This window comes from Sturnira hondurensis, unplaced genomic scaffold, assembly GCF_014824575.4.
Source record: "Sturnira hondurensis isolate 20B ecotype Veracruz unplaced genomic scaffold, ASM1482457v3 Scaffold0013190, whole genome shotgun sequence".
In the NCBI taxonomy this organism is placed as follows: domain Eukaryota; kingdom Metazoa; phylum Chordata; class Mammalia; order Chiroptera; family Phyllostomidae; genus Sturnira; species Sturnira hondurensis.
Genome location: NW_028085821.1, coordinates 1,797,494 through 1,814,568, shown reverse-complemented (window position 1 = coordinate 1,814,568; position 17,075 = coordinate 1,797,494). Strand labels below are relative to the sequence as shown.

Sequence of the window (17,075 nt, the reverse complement as noted above, 5' to 3'; positions counted from 1 at the left end):
TAAAAAACTCCCACGTAAACGAGTCCACCGAAATTTAAAAACCAGCATTACTAAACACAAAGGAATAATCTTTGAGTCACTTAGTAGAATTAAGAGTTTCAAGAGGCCTAGGTATTAGAATTATCAGGTGTGTGTGTTTGTATGTGCATGCATATGTAATTTACCATTTATAACTTATTAAATTAATAAAGTTATATTTATATTTGCTTATATATTATATATAATTTAAATTATATTAGTAAAGTTTATCTTTTAAAGATACTTTGGATATATATATATAACAATTATTAAAAGCATGAAAGAAGACCAAAGAGGAATACTTTGAACAAACATAAAGTGAATTTCTAGAAATTAAAGAGTCACTAAAATAAAACTTAACAAATGAGCCAAGTGGAATATTAAACACAGCTAAAGAGTAATTATGTGAACTGAAAAACAAGCCTAAGAAAATTATACAGACTGCTGTTCATAATCTGGGATTTCTCAGATTTATTGCTTTTGTTAGATATTATTTCAGAAGTAAATGTATAATAAAAGAACTTTATTTCTGTTTATTAGTTAGTTAAAGGTTTTTATGCAACTTAATCACAACTTTTAAATAGGCATCTTTATGCATTATGATAAAAGTTAAAATACAGGTAGTATGTGTATAAAATAAGCAATCATCATTGATCCTTGGCCCTTGGCCACATGAATTAAATGATTTGATATTTTAAAAAATGTATTCAAATTACCTTAACAAAATCTCTATCAGTCTTCTCCTTCCATTCTTCTCCAAATACAGTAGAAAAGGATCCTAAAGCTAAAAGAATGGTATATTCAATAATACGGAATTATTTATTTCACTTAACTACTTAATAATACATAGGTGTGAGAAAAAACAGTATAAATACATTTTAAGATATCCTCTTTACTAAAAACTGTTTCACTGTAAATGATAGAAAGTCATAATAACCTCTTTGAAAGTTTTTAAAATTATATAAATAAATATTGGATAAAAATAGAAGATGGAAAAGTTAAATTTGTGGTCATTTTTATTATATTTCTTTAAACACAAAATGTATAAACATCCCACATTTTCAATGGGAGTGGCATCTATATTTACCACTCAATTGAAACTCCATGCCCTAAAAAATCAATCAAAACATCTCAAAAGCCTAACCAAATCAAATATATCCATAATTCTCAAACTCGAATAAATTACTTTCATAATGTAAAACTAGTATTTTAAGTGTGGGGGTCCTCCTAAAGTCTGTATACTCTGGAATTCTAAACTTCTGACTTCCTTAAAATAGCATTTTCTAAATTGTTAATATTTTATATTGCTATAGTACATAATAATTTAGTCTTTTAGATAAATAAAAATACTTAAAGAATTTAAGAAAATAAGCTGGGTCTAAAGAATATCATGCTTCAATGCACCAAAACTGGTAAGATTACCTCTGTCTTATATACATGTATAATCCTTGTTCATGGTAAATGAGAAGCCTTCAAAAAAATTATTCTGGTTTAAGAATATTTCTTTCTAAAAACTTTAAGGTTTCTAAAAACGTAAAACAATCTTGAACTCCATTGTATATTAAATGCTGAAAGGTGTCTTTAAAATATCAAAATAACTAATATAAAATAATGTTGAATGCAAATTGAAAATTAAATTAAAAAATAATAAAATATCAAAATATTAGAAACCAAAGAACATGAAATTATAATGATAATCCACTAAATTTAGATCTTCAAAGTTATAACATAAACTGAGAAGCACTGATCTTTGTTTCTTCTCCATGTAACCAAGAATAGTTTCAGGAAGAATAAGAAACTAAGAACCCATTTTAAAATAGCCTTCATATAAAATAAGTACATGTCAAACTTTAAGGAATCCTACTTAGATTACCCCTAATAAATTTAGTTGGAAAGTACACAACTTGACACAAATCAAACCACAGAAAAATAAATTAATTTGTAAACATACTGGTATTTTAAATACCAGTATGAAAAGTATGAATGTATAAAATATTACAAGAAATTTTCAGGCTGTGTCTACTGTGATATATATTTCCTCAGTGATAAAATAATTTCAATTCATGTGAATACCTTATTCTTTATTAGGATATACTTCTGGAAAAAGAAGTTACAATGGTTTGGAGGTAGGAGGGTTGAAAAGCAAAGAAGAAAAAAGTTGTATATCATTAACATTCAGCTAATATGGGTATTCTAAAAAAGAAAAACTATGAGCTAAAAAAGATTTCAAAACACATTTTCTAAATTTCTATGAAATATTAAACTACAATTAGAAAACTGAACAATTTCATCTGAAGAAAACCTACATTTAGTAAGAGATAATTTTACAGAAAATGAAAAATGTGATTTATAAAAACCTGTCTGTATCTAGTAAATCCAACAAGTATATAACATATTTGATAAATCTTATTTTGATTATTTAGGCAGCAAATTTCCAAATGCATTGATCTAAACTGTTTACTTAAAAGTTATAAACACACAATAACAGAAGTAGACTTCAGAAAATCAATTTCTTCCAGATTCTAGTTTCTTTATCAGAATTTTGTATCAAGCAATCTTCTCAAATCAAACCCCATATACAAAGCTTAAGAAAAACCCAAGACTTTTATTCAAAAGCTCTGGTGAGACTAAACTATTATTCAAATACATAAGGTTAAAAAATCCAAACATTCATTATTTTAAATTAGAGATTTAATAAAAGCAAATAAGTAATGCTATTTCGTTGACTAATAAAAAGTACTTGTTGTTATACAACTTTTTAAAAAAATCCATAACACCATTATAGAATTATCATTCAATGTGTTCAGCTTAAAACTTACTGTCATCAAACACCCCGGCATTAGCAAGTAATAAAGTGATGATTTTAGGGTCTTTTTCAAGTTGCATGACGTGTTTACTTTCATTTGATAGGAGAGTGCATACATTAATAGCAAAGTCCACTTCATTTGGGAGTCCAGATAACAGTGAAAGCACCAATTTATTATAATCATTTGGCGAATTGAAATCCATAGATAGCCCATAACTTTGCCGAAGATAATCTAACACAGATAAAGACAAAAACATCTTGTTTATCAAGGCATTGAAACCATTGTTGTTAATACCTTCTGAATACAAGACAAGAGCTTGTGTTCTTTTACAAAATAAACTTAGGGAGACTGGTTCCTTTGAAATATTTAACAATATCACGTTTTTAAACACACTGCCTACCTTCTTTACCTAACTGTAGAATTCCTTTCTTAGGTCAGATTATGAAAAAATTAACATAGTAAAATTCACAATTTTTAGTTCTATAATCATGAGTTTTGATAAATAGTCTTTTAACCACTACCAGAATGAAGATATAGTAATCTCTCAGTTTTTTTTATGCTCCTTTTTCTCAAATTCCTTTTCTGTCCACAACCACTGATTTCCTTTCTGATCCTGTAACTTTACTTCAGTCAAAGGTGAAAGATTTATACAATCTGAAGAGAAACCAGAGTATGTATAGCTTTATTTCAGAATGCCAAATAAATGGAATTATACAGTATGTAGTCTTTTGTCTGATTTCTTTTTTTTTTTTTTAACTTACTAACTTTTTTGAAAGATCCTGCCTCAGGTTTATTTGTACAGCTAGCACAGGAGGACACCAGCTCCATGCAGACAGCAGCCCACGGGTCGCACCAGTCTTTCCATCCTCACATCAGCAGACAGAGGCCTTTACTATGGAGCCTTTGTGGGGGCCTGGACACCTTTGGGAGCCTGAGCTGCAACCACAGTCTAGTGCTCCTTGGCCTTTGGCCAGCAGAGCCTGCATACCCTTTGTGATGCAGGAACAAGCTTGTTTCCTAAGCTTGGGGTGAGCTATATAGGCAAGTCAACTGAGCTTAGAGCTGCCGCCCCTTGGGATCTTAAGCTTGACCTCCTTGAGCTTTACAAGGGCCTTGACAGCCTGCCTGTATTTCATTTCTTTTATTCAGCAAAATACTTTCGAGGTTAATATCCACGGTGATGAGTGTGTCAGTAGTTTGTTCCTTTTAATTGTTATAGTATAGATATAAGAAAATTTGTTCATCCATCCCCTAGATGAAGGACATTTACACTATATTCAGTTTTTGGCACTTATGAATACAGTTGCTATAAACATTCACATATAGGACTTTGTGCAGACATACTTAGCTCTCTTTAGATTGCTGGGTAGACAATTGCAGGAATTATACAATACTTTCAATCACATGGCAGTAGTTGTTGTAGTGCAAAAGTCTGTTAGAATATGAAACATTTAAGGGAAAATTTTTGCTCAACTACAACTAATAAAACAAAAAACCAAAATCTCCCTGTATGAAATTTCCCAAATTTACGTACCAAAAATGAAATGGACACGGTGCCTTCCCTTACCAAAATAACTGGATTGAATAAAATAATCACTAAAATCATGGTTAGTTCTAAAATTCTACAGTTCTATTTATTTCAATGTCACATTTTTCAATTTTGCCTTTCACAGCTTTTCTATTAAAGATATTGCAGATAATTTTAATTTAAAGATAACTGAATTTTTATGATCATTTAAAAATGTAAGAAAACACGAACAAAAAGTCTTTAATAATATACTCTATAATATTGCAGAACTGACTGTATTCAAATCAATACCAAGTGAAAAAAAGAACAGAAAAAGAAGACAACCAAAGAATTAGGTATTTATGACAAAGAAAAACATGGAAAACTATGCAAATATATGATAAAGCCACCACAAGTTCAAAGTTAATAATCCTAAAGTTCAAAGCAAAATCTGCTCAATATTTTTTTGCCATTTAAAGTCACTGGACAAAAGAAGCCAATATCCTTAGAGGAATATTCGGTCCCTCTCAATGTACAATATTCCATTTACTCTTTATTATGAAAATTATGAATAGAACTATACTTTATATGAAATATCCTGGACTACTACCAATTGAAACTTATTCATTATTAAAAATATTATTTTAGAGTATCTTTTCTTACTATCAACAATTAGTATCTTTAGGTAAATACATTTGCCTACAAGGATAGAAAGGATGTATGATCAAGAAAATAAATACAAATCTTTTTATAGGTCTTAATTAAAATTTCCTAAAAGTTCTTAAATCATTATGCAATTCTATTTTGGTGAATATTTAAAACGCACAGACCATATTTTTCTTAACAATACTTGAATCATCAACATAGGATTTGTTTTGTATACTGATAATCACCATAATTTTTAGAACATGGTCATAATGCTGCTATGGCTCCTTCTAGAAAAATAAAAACCACCTTCAAATTCATAAATTCTGCTCTGAAACACTGCCTCTTTTCAGTCTGAATTAGAAATACTGCAGTCTGATATTCCTTAGCAATTCATAGTTTCTTCCCTTTCATGGGTTCCCAATCCTGATTTTTATCGATTACGCAACATGTAACAAAAATGCTCAGATTCTCTTTAAAAACAATAAAACCTAGACATATGACAACATATCAGAAAAGTTGTAACACCAAGTTAAGCAATTCTGTCATTTCCTTAACTTGTGAAGCTCTATCAATGACTTTTATTAGACTTCTGAAATACCAGAAATATTTCACATCTTCTTTCTGGAAGTAAATCTGTTTTAATCAGAGGAGGCAAAAACAAAAAACAAACAAAACACCCTGATCCAGAAAAAAGCAAGATCAGACACAGAAGTGGGTCAGTTTAGGAATCTGTAATAGCAGACATCAAATTCTATTTAACCTACAATCACGGACAGTTCTACTGTTACTGTAATACAGGAGCCACAGAGTTATGAAGCTGAAAACAGTCTTAAAAGGTCATCAATACAATGTTGCATTCAATGTAGGAATAGCCTCTATAACATCCCTGAATGAAATAATAGTTATTAGCCTTTTTACGAATAGAGAACAAATCACCTAACAAGTCACCCTGTTTTATTTTCAGCTTAAACTATTAGCAAGATCTTCTACATGGTGACTTAAGCACACACGAGAGAGTTTAAGGATAACCTATAAGACACTGGGAGTATAGCACCAATGAAGAATAACAAACATCTATAGATCATTGTACATTTTATAAAGACTATACCCTTGAAAAAGACATTATTTCCTTTTTTTTAGGCCAAAGGTTGGTGACTGAAGAATAGAGATGTTTATCTTTTCTAGCTCTCTTACCAGTCATCACAGCCCAGTCCCCAGAGTCACTAAACACTGGAACCCTCCATCTACTCTGCCTCAAAAACCTCTTTATTAGACTCTCAACCTGATTATTTCCAATTTGAGTCCTGTTCTTGTAGCTGCAAATTCCTCTACAACTATTACCAGAATGACTTAAATGAAAAACAAAAAATCTTATTCCTGGTACCTTGGCAGAAGTAGTTGAATAGTTAGAAACATTTCTGAGGAATTCTGGTGTTGGGAATTCTAATAATTGTAGAAAATCTAGTAAATGCTACCTAAGTATTCTTGGCTTCTCTAATCCTAACAGAACCTTTCTCATGTTTAGTGACTATTCGTGTTACACTGATCATTAGACAAAGGAAAAAAAATTCACTTAAAAGTACAGGTATTTTTAAATCTGGAAATTGTTGCAACTAACAATCTTATAAGCCTATGATAGAAAGGCCCTGATACCAACTAAATGTTGATCTTTGAAAGCTGTATTACCACAAGGCTTAAATGTTCTCAGGAGCAAAATAAGGAACTAATTCATTGGATGATGTCTATTTTCCTAATTCAAAACTGTGGAGGGAGTGGGAGAAAGGGGTAGAGAGAAAATACAGACAATTGTAATTGAACAATAAAATAATTTAATTTTGTAAAAAAGACTCAGTAAAAGAAGAGGAAGAAAATTCAAGTATTAAAAACTTAATTGATTAAAATTAGCAAAATTGAAGAAAAAAAAACCAAAAAATTGTTGAACTACATCCTCTCAATTTCCAACAATATTTACCTGATACACTGTGCTGCTGGTAATTATAGGAAGATGGAATTGCACCAATAGGTAGCTGTGGCTTTGGATTGCCTGGTGGTACTTCATCATCATCCTCCCCAAAATGATGAACTTTCTCGTACTTTTCTAGGTAACTGAAATAGAAAAACAGCACAGTAGATATTTTAAAGTATATCTTAGTTTTAACTCCTACTACATGTATCTGCCTTCCTTTTCTAGAAGCCCTAAATTTTTAAAAAAGATTTTATTCATTTATCTTTAGAGGGGAAGGGAAGGAAAGAGGGAGAGAAATATCAATGCATGGTTGCCTCTCATGAGTCCCCTGCTGGGAACTGGCCTGCAACCCAGGCATGTGCCCTGACTGGGAATCTAACCATGATCGTGTGGTTCGCAGGCCCGTGCTCAATCCACTGAGCTACATCAGCCTGGGCCTAGAGGCCCTAAATTTTTAAAAAATATTAGGATATTATAAATCTCTTGTATATCCAAAAAATATTTGGATATTATAAACCTCTTGGATTAGTTACTTCAGCAATAATACTGTAGTCAGACTCAATGCAATGATTCTAAAAGTGTTTTCATATTTACATAAAAGACATCACTACTGAAATAAAAATGTAAAAAGGAATATTGAAGGACAACTCCCTATAGATGAATGGCATGTATTTTACTTACTGACTTAAAAACATTACACACAGTCATTGTAAAACCAAGAAAAATGAGAAGATTCTTTAACCCCTGGTCTCCCCAATCTCACTCACCAGAGATAACAACAGGTTCATGTGCATACGCCTATATATTTTCTGCACATATTTTTATTTACTAACATATTTTAGTGCTCTTAGCATGCCAATACACACAGTACTTGTTCAGTCTGTTTAAATAGCTGTGTAATGTTTCATTATATTGATACATCATAATATAACTAGATCTCCAGAGATAAATTTAGCTATTTTCAGTTGTTTTTTGCTATTACAAATCACACAACAATAAACTTAATCTGTGTACTTGTTGAATATTCTTCTCTGAATAGGCACTAGAAATGGCATGCTCATTTTGAACAGCAATACAGCCAAGTTCCCATTCAAAATTCATGTGCCTAACAAATTTTGAACTGTTTATGAGATAGTTCTTTGTATCCCCTCTATGTTATCATTTTGGAATATGATCGGTCTCCTTATTAACTAGAATTAAATTTCCAAATTCATAATTTATCATCACCTACCAGTTTATAGTTAAGTTCGCAAGTAAAATTTTAAAGTGGGTGAAGTGGTCAAACCTCTGTCAAAAACAATCCTGTAACTAACAAACTTTTTACTGTACTTCACAAGTAAGTTGATTAATATAATTTCTTGTATTTATCAAAGAAAAGTTCTAGATGTGGTTAATTTAAAGATCAATCCACCTACAATTCCTGACTGAGGCAGGTACTAAGTCCATTAGAAGCTATTTTAAAAGTCCTACAGCTATCCATGTCTTGGCTCTTCTAGTGACAGACAGCTGAGATGAGAGAGGGGGGCATCAATGAACACACAGGATGATCTCAGAAGTATTATTTTGTTTTTACTACCAAAACTTGAAACTCAAGGTGGGATGAATGAAAGCTAAAACTTTACAAACATAAAAACTAGTAACATAAAAAATCATTACCACTCCTCATTTCCCCCTTTCAGTTTTACACGGTGCAGTAATTCGCACCTTACCTGAAAAGAATTAAACCATCCCTCTGCATTATTTGTAAGTCCTCCATATTAGCTGAGTTAGAGCTAGCAACTCTTTACTAGTTGAAAGCTTGATAGCTAATGAACCTAACACTTTACTGACGGAGCTACAGCATACTAAACCAGGGACATATACACAGATAGAACCCTTGAGCACTGAGGAGAATATGCAGCTGCTCATATTTTACCCTGATCCTGGGGATGTCCCTTAGCAGATAGCATTTATAGTCCAAAAACATAAACCAAAAGGATGATTAAAAAGAGGAAGTCTCTCTCCAGGACAGACCCATAATAGATGTGCATACGTAAATATCAGGCCTATTCTTTTTGAAAATCTAATGCAGGCACCATAAAAAGAAGAGCATACAAAATTCAGACAAAAACAATTGCTCAAAAATGATGTGACATATTTTCTGCAAACGAGGGATCAAATGAAGCCACTCAGGCAATAGTATTGACGGAAGTACTTTACAGAGTATGGTCTTTCAGAATTGATGGAAATCACTGTGCAATGGTTAAAAATAAACTAAAGATAATCTTCACTAAATAAATTTTATCCAAGTATAACAAATAGTAATGAAGATGTAGAATTTCAAAATCAGAGCCTTACACTAATATTTTAAGATGCTCTTCATAAATTTGTTACACATGATTGAGCACAGCTGATTTAAAATTTGTGTTTTTATTACAGCTGAGGGAGAAACACCATTATTAGTAAAGAAGGATCGTAAATATGATGTTTCCCCTCCCAGAACACCCAAAATGGAGCATAAGTAACATGGTGTGGCTGACAACAACACTGTACTATATACTCATAGTAAATAGTACATATTATATACACAAAATCTCTTATAATTTAAAATTTCATAAGGTTTTAAAAATATGTGATTTCTGGTCTCTTGGCACATTCTAAGCTTATTCCTCCAAGCAGATCCTTTACATAATTTTAATCCCCAGAAATTTATGGTTTAGGCAAATTGTTATGATGTGTGAAGTTTTTATTTGCCTGGCTTGAGGATCAATAATTGTTCTCATTATCATGATTAAATATTTCTAACTGAGACTCAATATTTCTTAGCTTAGCCAAGGTTTTCACACCCTGTTCTGATCTCTTCTCCCTCTTAATAAAGTCTTTCTTTTCTGTTTTTCAAAGAGTTATACATCTAAAAACTAAAAAGTATTAACAGACAAGAGAAAACACCTGAAATAAAAATAAAAATTTAAAGTCTAAGTCTCCAGAATGACCTTGAAGTTAGACACTGATTTTTTTCTTTTCTTTTTTTTTTTTTAGACACTGATTTTTTTAAAAGATTTTATTTATTTATTTTTAGAGGGGAAGGGAAGGAGAGAGGGAGAGAAATATCAATGTATGGTTGCCTTTCATGCATCCCCTCCTGGGAACTGGCCTGCAACCCAGGCATGTGACCTGACTGGGAATCGAACCGCGATACTCTGGTTTGCACACTGATGTTTTTTATTCACTCAACGGCCTGCAAATGCTAGACTGTACATTTCTCTTTCTTCTCAAAGTCAATAATATAACTTGAATAGTTAATACATTAATAATACAAGTATTTACTGAGCTCTTACAGTAATCTGCCTAGTACACTATATATTTAACTTAAGACTGGTAAAATACTGAAATGCAGATGGCAGTAACTCTCTCATCAGACAACCACAGAAAATTAGTTTCCCTAGTTCAACATTAGAAACAGACTCAGGTGGGATGAGTTATATATTCTTTTTCTTCACCTTGGCATTAATTTATTTTGTGGTAGATTCTATGCACAAACTTAGAGAGGATGGAGGCAAATATCCTCTAAAGATAATACAGAAATTACTTTAAATGGCATTGTTCAATTAAAAAGCTTAAGTGTAATGAAAACAATGGGGGTCTGGGGAGTCCACTCAAAAATAGCATCAAATAATAATGGGTAATATTATTATGCATGTAGAAAATTTTAAGCTCTTGTATTATCTGACAGATTAAATAAATACACACAAAAAACATTACGTTATAGAAGATTTGAATACAATCACCAATAAGATTAACTTATTAGACATACAATAATTTTTCTTTTCAAATCTTTATGAAAATTATAAAACTGTGTATCAACTCACACAGAAAACCACAATAAATTAAGGATTAACTATTATATATGGCACATCCTCTAACTACAATGCAACTCAATGAAGTTTTGCCTAAGATAGCAATTAAGCCCTTGGAAAATTAAAAATAATGTTTATAATGTAAAATACCAAACTTATACAGAAATGTAGAGAAACTGATATAACAGTATCCAGTCAGCAGATATCAACTCTGGGTAAATTTTGTTTCACTATAGCACAATAAACTATCTTCATAACCCCTTTCCAGATTATTTTAAAGTAGTTTCCAGATATCATATATAATTTCATCTGTAAATATTTTTAATAGAGTTCTTGGTAATTAAACACAACAACAATAACAATAATCAATTTAAAAACTTTTGATTGTTCTTGTATCAAGGGAAAAATCAAATACATATGATTGGGAACATTTTATAAAATCTTTTTCTTATGTCTTATGAAAAGACGGCAGTTCAAGGTCACATATCCAACTCTTCCCTTAAATACAATTGCAATGAATTTGAAGAATAAAAATAGAGGGATACTGCATCATTTGTAAGGTAGAAACTTTGAAATTCTGGCCCACTACAAGAAACTTCAAGTATCCACAAGACTAAGTTGCAAAACACTTCTTGAGAGAGTAAATGTGGTCTAGTGGAACAGATTCTAAGCCAAAACATAAAAAAAAGGCAAGTTCAATTTGAATTTCCTTTAGCCACTAAAGATCAAAAGATTATGAATGTGTCTGATAATGGGACCCAGAGAATACCAATTGTTAAGAAGAAACTTATAAAAAGCTGGGTTGAACTCAGTGGTTGCCCAGGGAAGCAAAGTCCTTTATAAACTTTACCTCGTGGTGTCTTTGTCAAAATGAACCCAGAGATGTAGACATGTGGGCACCTATGAAAAGCACCAGTATGGAAAGACTAGTGTCGTCTGTAATGGGACCTGCATTAATGTAGTATACAAATAACATCAAGATGAAACATCAGGCACAAAATCAAATACAGTGGCTTGGAAACGAGAGGTGATAAAACTTCTTTGCCCAGAATTATCGCCTCTGGAGGGAGGAGGCACTAAAGAGTAGATTTGAGAAGGTAGAAGATAACTTTGGTAAAGTAGAGGGCAAGCTTGAGACAGTGTTCTATATGGAAAGGGAAAGAACTAATGAAAACAATGGTGGTTGAAAATGAGACACATGATAAACAGGAGCTCAAACATAGCAAAAAACCTGTGGTTTTGGAAGGAAGACCAGAATAAATGGTCTTTGACATAACAACAACAATCATTGACATAGATGAATTTCTTCAGCTAAAATGCTTAATGTGTATATCAAAAAGGTCCCTAGGGCTTGGATGCCAGAGTTGTATGAGTTGCCAGGCAAAAATTAATGAAGACAGAAAAATACTCAGACATATTTTGATGAAGGATTTATGCTTCAAAGATAAAAAAGATTCCTAGAGGTGGGCAGAAACACTCCTACTCTCTAAAAGTTACATAGAACAGTTGAACTAGCTTGATTTCTCTTCAGAATTAATTGCTAGCCCTGACTCCATTGGTTGGAGTGTCATCCCGTACACAAAAAGGTTGCAGGTTCAATTCTCAGTCAGGGCACATACCTAGGTTGTGGGTTTGATCCCTGGTTGGGGTGCATACAGGAAGTAACCCATCAATATTTCTCTATCACATTTTTCTCTCTCTTTCCCTTCCTTTCCCTCTAAAATCAATAAAAACATATCCACAGGTGAGGATAAAATTAATTGCTAGACAATAATAAACAAATATCAGAGTTTTGAGGAGAAAAATAATTTCTTTTGAGTAGAAATCTGAACCCAACCACTGCTCAAGTAAGAAAACAGAAATTCATTTTCAGATATGTAATGACACAGAAAAAAATAAAGTCACATAGCTCTCTTGGAAAACAAATCCAACAACCATCAAATAAGTACTTTAATTGATAGATGAATCAAAATTAAGAAGTGGTTAAAACAGGTAAATGATGATGAGCACAGAGGCTCTTTAAACTCAGCTATTAGTCTCAACTGTAACTGCTATACTATAAAAGAGAATGCATATGTCATTGGTAATTGTAAAAAGAGAACGTAAAGAAAATGTAAAACCATTAAAATAATTTGAAAATGATACTCTTGACATGAAACTTAAGAACTTTTCCACAAAAATGGAAAAAAAAGAGAGGAGAAGGAAGTAATAGTAAGAAGAATTAAAACTGTACACTGTGTTCTTTATAAAGGAAGCATGAACAAAATGGGTTTATTCCTGTAGTTAAAATTAATGAAAATTTATTCTTGGCAATGTTTCCATTTTTTTTCATGTTTAACAGAAAAATTAAAATCTGGATAATTACTTTCCAAATCAGTATAGGGAAATAAAAGTATTAAAGGACATAATATGCAGAGTAAAGGAGAAAAGCAAGAATACCTCTTGATGAAGCAATTACACTCTTTGCCATATACCCTGGATAAAACTGGAAACAACTAAAATATCCATAAATAATAGCACTAATAAAACTGTGGCACATTCATGCAACGAAATGTTATATGGCAATGAAAAATAAACTAACATGGATTGATATGAACAGCAATCAACAACCAAATGTTAAGTGAAAAATCATTTCAGAATACATTATGATTCCATTTATATAAATATCATAAACAGGCAAAGGAAATTTAAATGTATTTATCAACGGACAAGGTCATGGTAAAGCCACAAAGAAAAGTCAGATAATCATTATCACCTAGAAAATAAATGAGAAATTACCCCGCAGGGGAGAAATGCAATAAAAAAGAAACATAAGGGACTTCGAAGGTATTAGTAGAGTTTACTTTTTTGTTTTGGTGTAAATCTGTGTGTATTGAGCTTTTGTTGTGTGTATATTTCATAACAAAAAAATTTTAAAACAGAAAAAAAAAGTAGTGAGTTATTTCAAACTTTAAAAAAAAAACAGACATTTCCATGGCTGTGTAAAATGTTTCCAATTACAGAAAAAGATTAGAAGCTCCCTGAAAGCTAATCTAGCAAAACTCTAGCAAACTTCATTAAAACTGCAGTTTAAAAAGAGTAGGAAAAAAAACTATTAATATATATCAAACACATACACATTCAAGACTGAAAATTTTACTGCAGAAATACAATGATAGTTCACTATGGAAAAATTCACATTAAACTCACCTGCAGAATGAATAAAAAATTATATTATCTAAACAAAGTATGCCACAGATTACTAAAAAAGGTTACTTAATAAAATAAAGAATAAATGCTTAATTGAAAAACATTAATGAATAAAGAATTCCAGAATATTTTTACTTCTGGATCTCTCATATGGCCCCTTTGTTATGCCATACACAACAAAGAATTCCCAATCCACTTCTTTTACTTGTTACAGACTTGCTCAGAACATTACATCTCACCTTGATCCAGGGTTCTCGACTCCGTAGAAGAGTGACTTACAAGCTGGAACACGCATATAAGATGCTCCAATAGGGAGAGATATCTAATTTATGGATTGTCACTGCCACCTCCCTCACTCAATACATCTGGCAGTCATATGTGAGGCAATGTGAAGGGGCAAACAGTGAAATCCTCATTCATCCATTAGCCTTTGACCAGTAGAACCTTAATCATTCTTTAGATTCCATGGCCTAAGGTGATTGTTCAGTGGATTTAAAGATAATATCTAATTTAACCAAACAATGTCTCACAGAAAGGATAGGAAAATTAAATACATTCTTTCAAAGAAACCACAGTTTGAATAATATAAGGGGGGAACCCCCAAAACCCAGAGTTTATTTATACAAAATATGTATTTATTCTATATATGTTTAAACTTCAGCCACCTTCAAAATATTCTTGATGCAATACACCTTATCAAGACATTATTTCCACTGCTCAAAAACAGTTTTGCAACTCATCGATTTTGATGTCTTTTAGTGCTTCCGCCATTTTTTGTTTCACTGCTTCCACATTGGCAAAATGTTTGTTTTCCTTTGAGAACTTCTTCCATCCAGGGAAAGAAAAAAGTCACTCTGGGTGAGGTCAGGTGAATAGGGAGGGGGCAGCACAGGGGTCATGTCATTTTGGGGTAAAAATTGCTGAACACTCAACACCGTATGGGCAGATCTGCTAGTAAATCACTCATCATGAAATGGGCAAATGGGTTGAGTCTGCAACAAAAATTTGCTCAAGCCAATCACAGCCTCTCATAACAAGGCCAGCTGGTACACTGATACAGATGGGTTCCTCGAACACTCGCCTAGCAGGGGAAGCCTGTACTACAAGGGCTCACCCTCCAGAAGGTAATTCCAGGGTTTCTGGGGTACCCCCATCATAAACAGAAAAATGGCAGAGCTTGTAACTCTTACATAAGCTTTTTATCAGCAATACTATGAAGTAAAAACAATAGCAATGAAATCAAATATGAAAGCAGGCCAAAATATTTCTCTATTACAAAAAAAAATTCTGAACTGTGTATTTACATGCCCTGATGCTGATGATGAACCTTGTCTTAGGCTGTTAGACTATTATGTTAGTGAAGATCTGCAAGATGTTGAGCATCTAGAATGTGAAGACAAACTTCTACATTTTGCTCAGCAATACTTTTCAAATCATTGAAACTTAATTAAAACTTCATAATGTTGGGCTCTGGCTGGTGTAGCTCAGTGGATTGAGTGCGGGCCTGCGAACCAGAGGATCGCAGTTAGATTCCCAGTCAGGGCACATGCCTGGGTTGCAGGCCGGTTCCCTGCAGGCCAACTCCCAGCAGGGGATGCACGAAAGGCAACCATACATTGATGTTTCTCCCCCTCTCTCCTTCCCCTCTAAAGATAAATAAATAAATAAATAAAATCTTAAAAAAATACAAACTTCATAATGTTTAAATATAGATTATTTCAAGTTAAATGTATTGATAAATATTTATAACTGTCTTTCAAAGGCTAACTTATGTATCACTGGGGAAACATCTGTTTATTTTCTCGTGATAAAAATGGCTGAAACTAATATATGGAAAGTATGCCAACAAAACAAAATACTGTTGGCAAATAATAAGAAAACACTACTGAGAAGTTGAAGAAACAAGGATTCAAGCACATTATACTGTGTGGGAGATTTTCTATATAGCTGAACTCAAGTACAGATATTTCTAAGATATCCTAGTTTATAGTATTTACTAAATAGATTCTCTTTCAAAACTGAACTTTATGAAGAATTACTTTTTGGTGAGTCATTAAAGGAAAGCTGTACCACAGAAGACATATTCTCATAAGCAAATGGGTTTTTTAAAAAGAATTTTCAGGAAAATATATTAATTCTACTTAAAGCCACAAGGAAGAAGCAGCTGCTTTTAGTTAGGAAGGGGATGAAGTTGGGGAGTGGATAAAGGAAGAAGAAAGAGGATGAGGGTAGAGAGAAAAAAAATAAAGAGGTAAGGGGAAGGGAAATGAAGGTTACAAGGTAAGTTTAGACATGTGAAAATCATGACTGCATGATTGCATCATTAACAGACAAGGTAATTATGCAAAGAAGTTGGACAGAAGTGTCAAAAATGCTACAGGATAATTGCAATATTGTCAATTATATAAAAACAACGTCTTTGAAATACAGTTAAATCTTCTAATATTTTTCATAATGAGTAAAATGACTAAAAAAGTATATTGTGCCACAGAGGCTGAATGGCTGTTGCAGTGAAGAGTACTTAAAAGTGCTGCCAATTTTGGTAATTAATATACTTTACTATTCAAAAGGTCTGCTAACTTTTCCCATGATAACATTAGGTAACGAGCAATATCTTATCTAGTATACAATTTAAAAAACAGAACAAAACAGACACCAACCTACCCTTCAAAAAAAGGTAAAATTTTAACAATGAACAGATAATAATTACTTTCAAAAAGAAACTCAGGCTATGGAGAGAGTATTTTTTTAAATGTTCTTTTTAAAAAAGAATTTCCTTCCCATCATGTGATTGATTCTGTTGTCTATGAATCCCATGTGTAAACCTAAAATAAAAGAATTTCCCAAGCTACTTAAAATCCTCCATAAATTCTGTGGACTTTGAATTCTTTAAAAATATTTTTATTGACATGTTTCATACTTAACATCACAAGAACAGTACAAAGAACTCATATGTCCTTAATACTATATACCAATGGTTTTTATGTTGCTTATTTACTTTATCATATTTCTCACTATTTCAATCTCTCCCCTTCTATGTGCACACACATACACATATGTACACACATACACATAATCCTGAACCATTTTAACTCTACCTAACA

At 32.2% G+C, this 17,075-nt stretch overlaps 1 protein-coding gene across 1 annotated transcript in view; it reads right to left on the bottom strand.

Annotated features, from left to right (window-relative positions):
- The window catches only part of ARID2 (AT-rich interaction domain 2), a 165,981-nt gene that overhangs the window by 75,357 nt on the left and 73,549 nt on the right, over positions 1 to 17,075 (bottom strand). The window contains exons 4-6 of the mRNA XM_037061084.1: positions 6,953 to 7,086; positions 2,838 to 3,056; positions 735 to 802 (exon numbers count right to left, since the gene is read on the bottom strand). Coding sequence (XP_036916979.1) covers positions 735 to 802; positions 2,838 to 3,056; positions 6,953 to 7,086 — 421 coding nt within the window. The remainder of the gene's footprint in view (positions 1 to 734; positions 803 to 2,837; positions 3,057 to 6,952; positions 7,087 to 17,075) is intronic.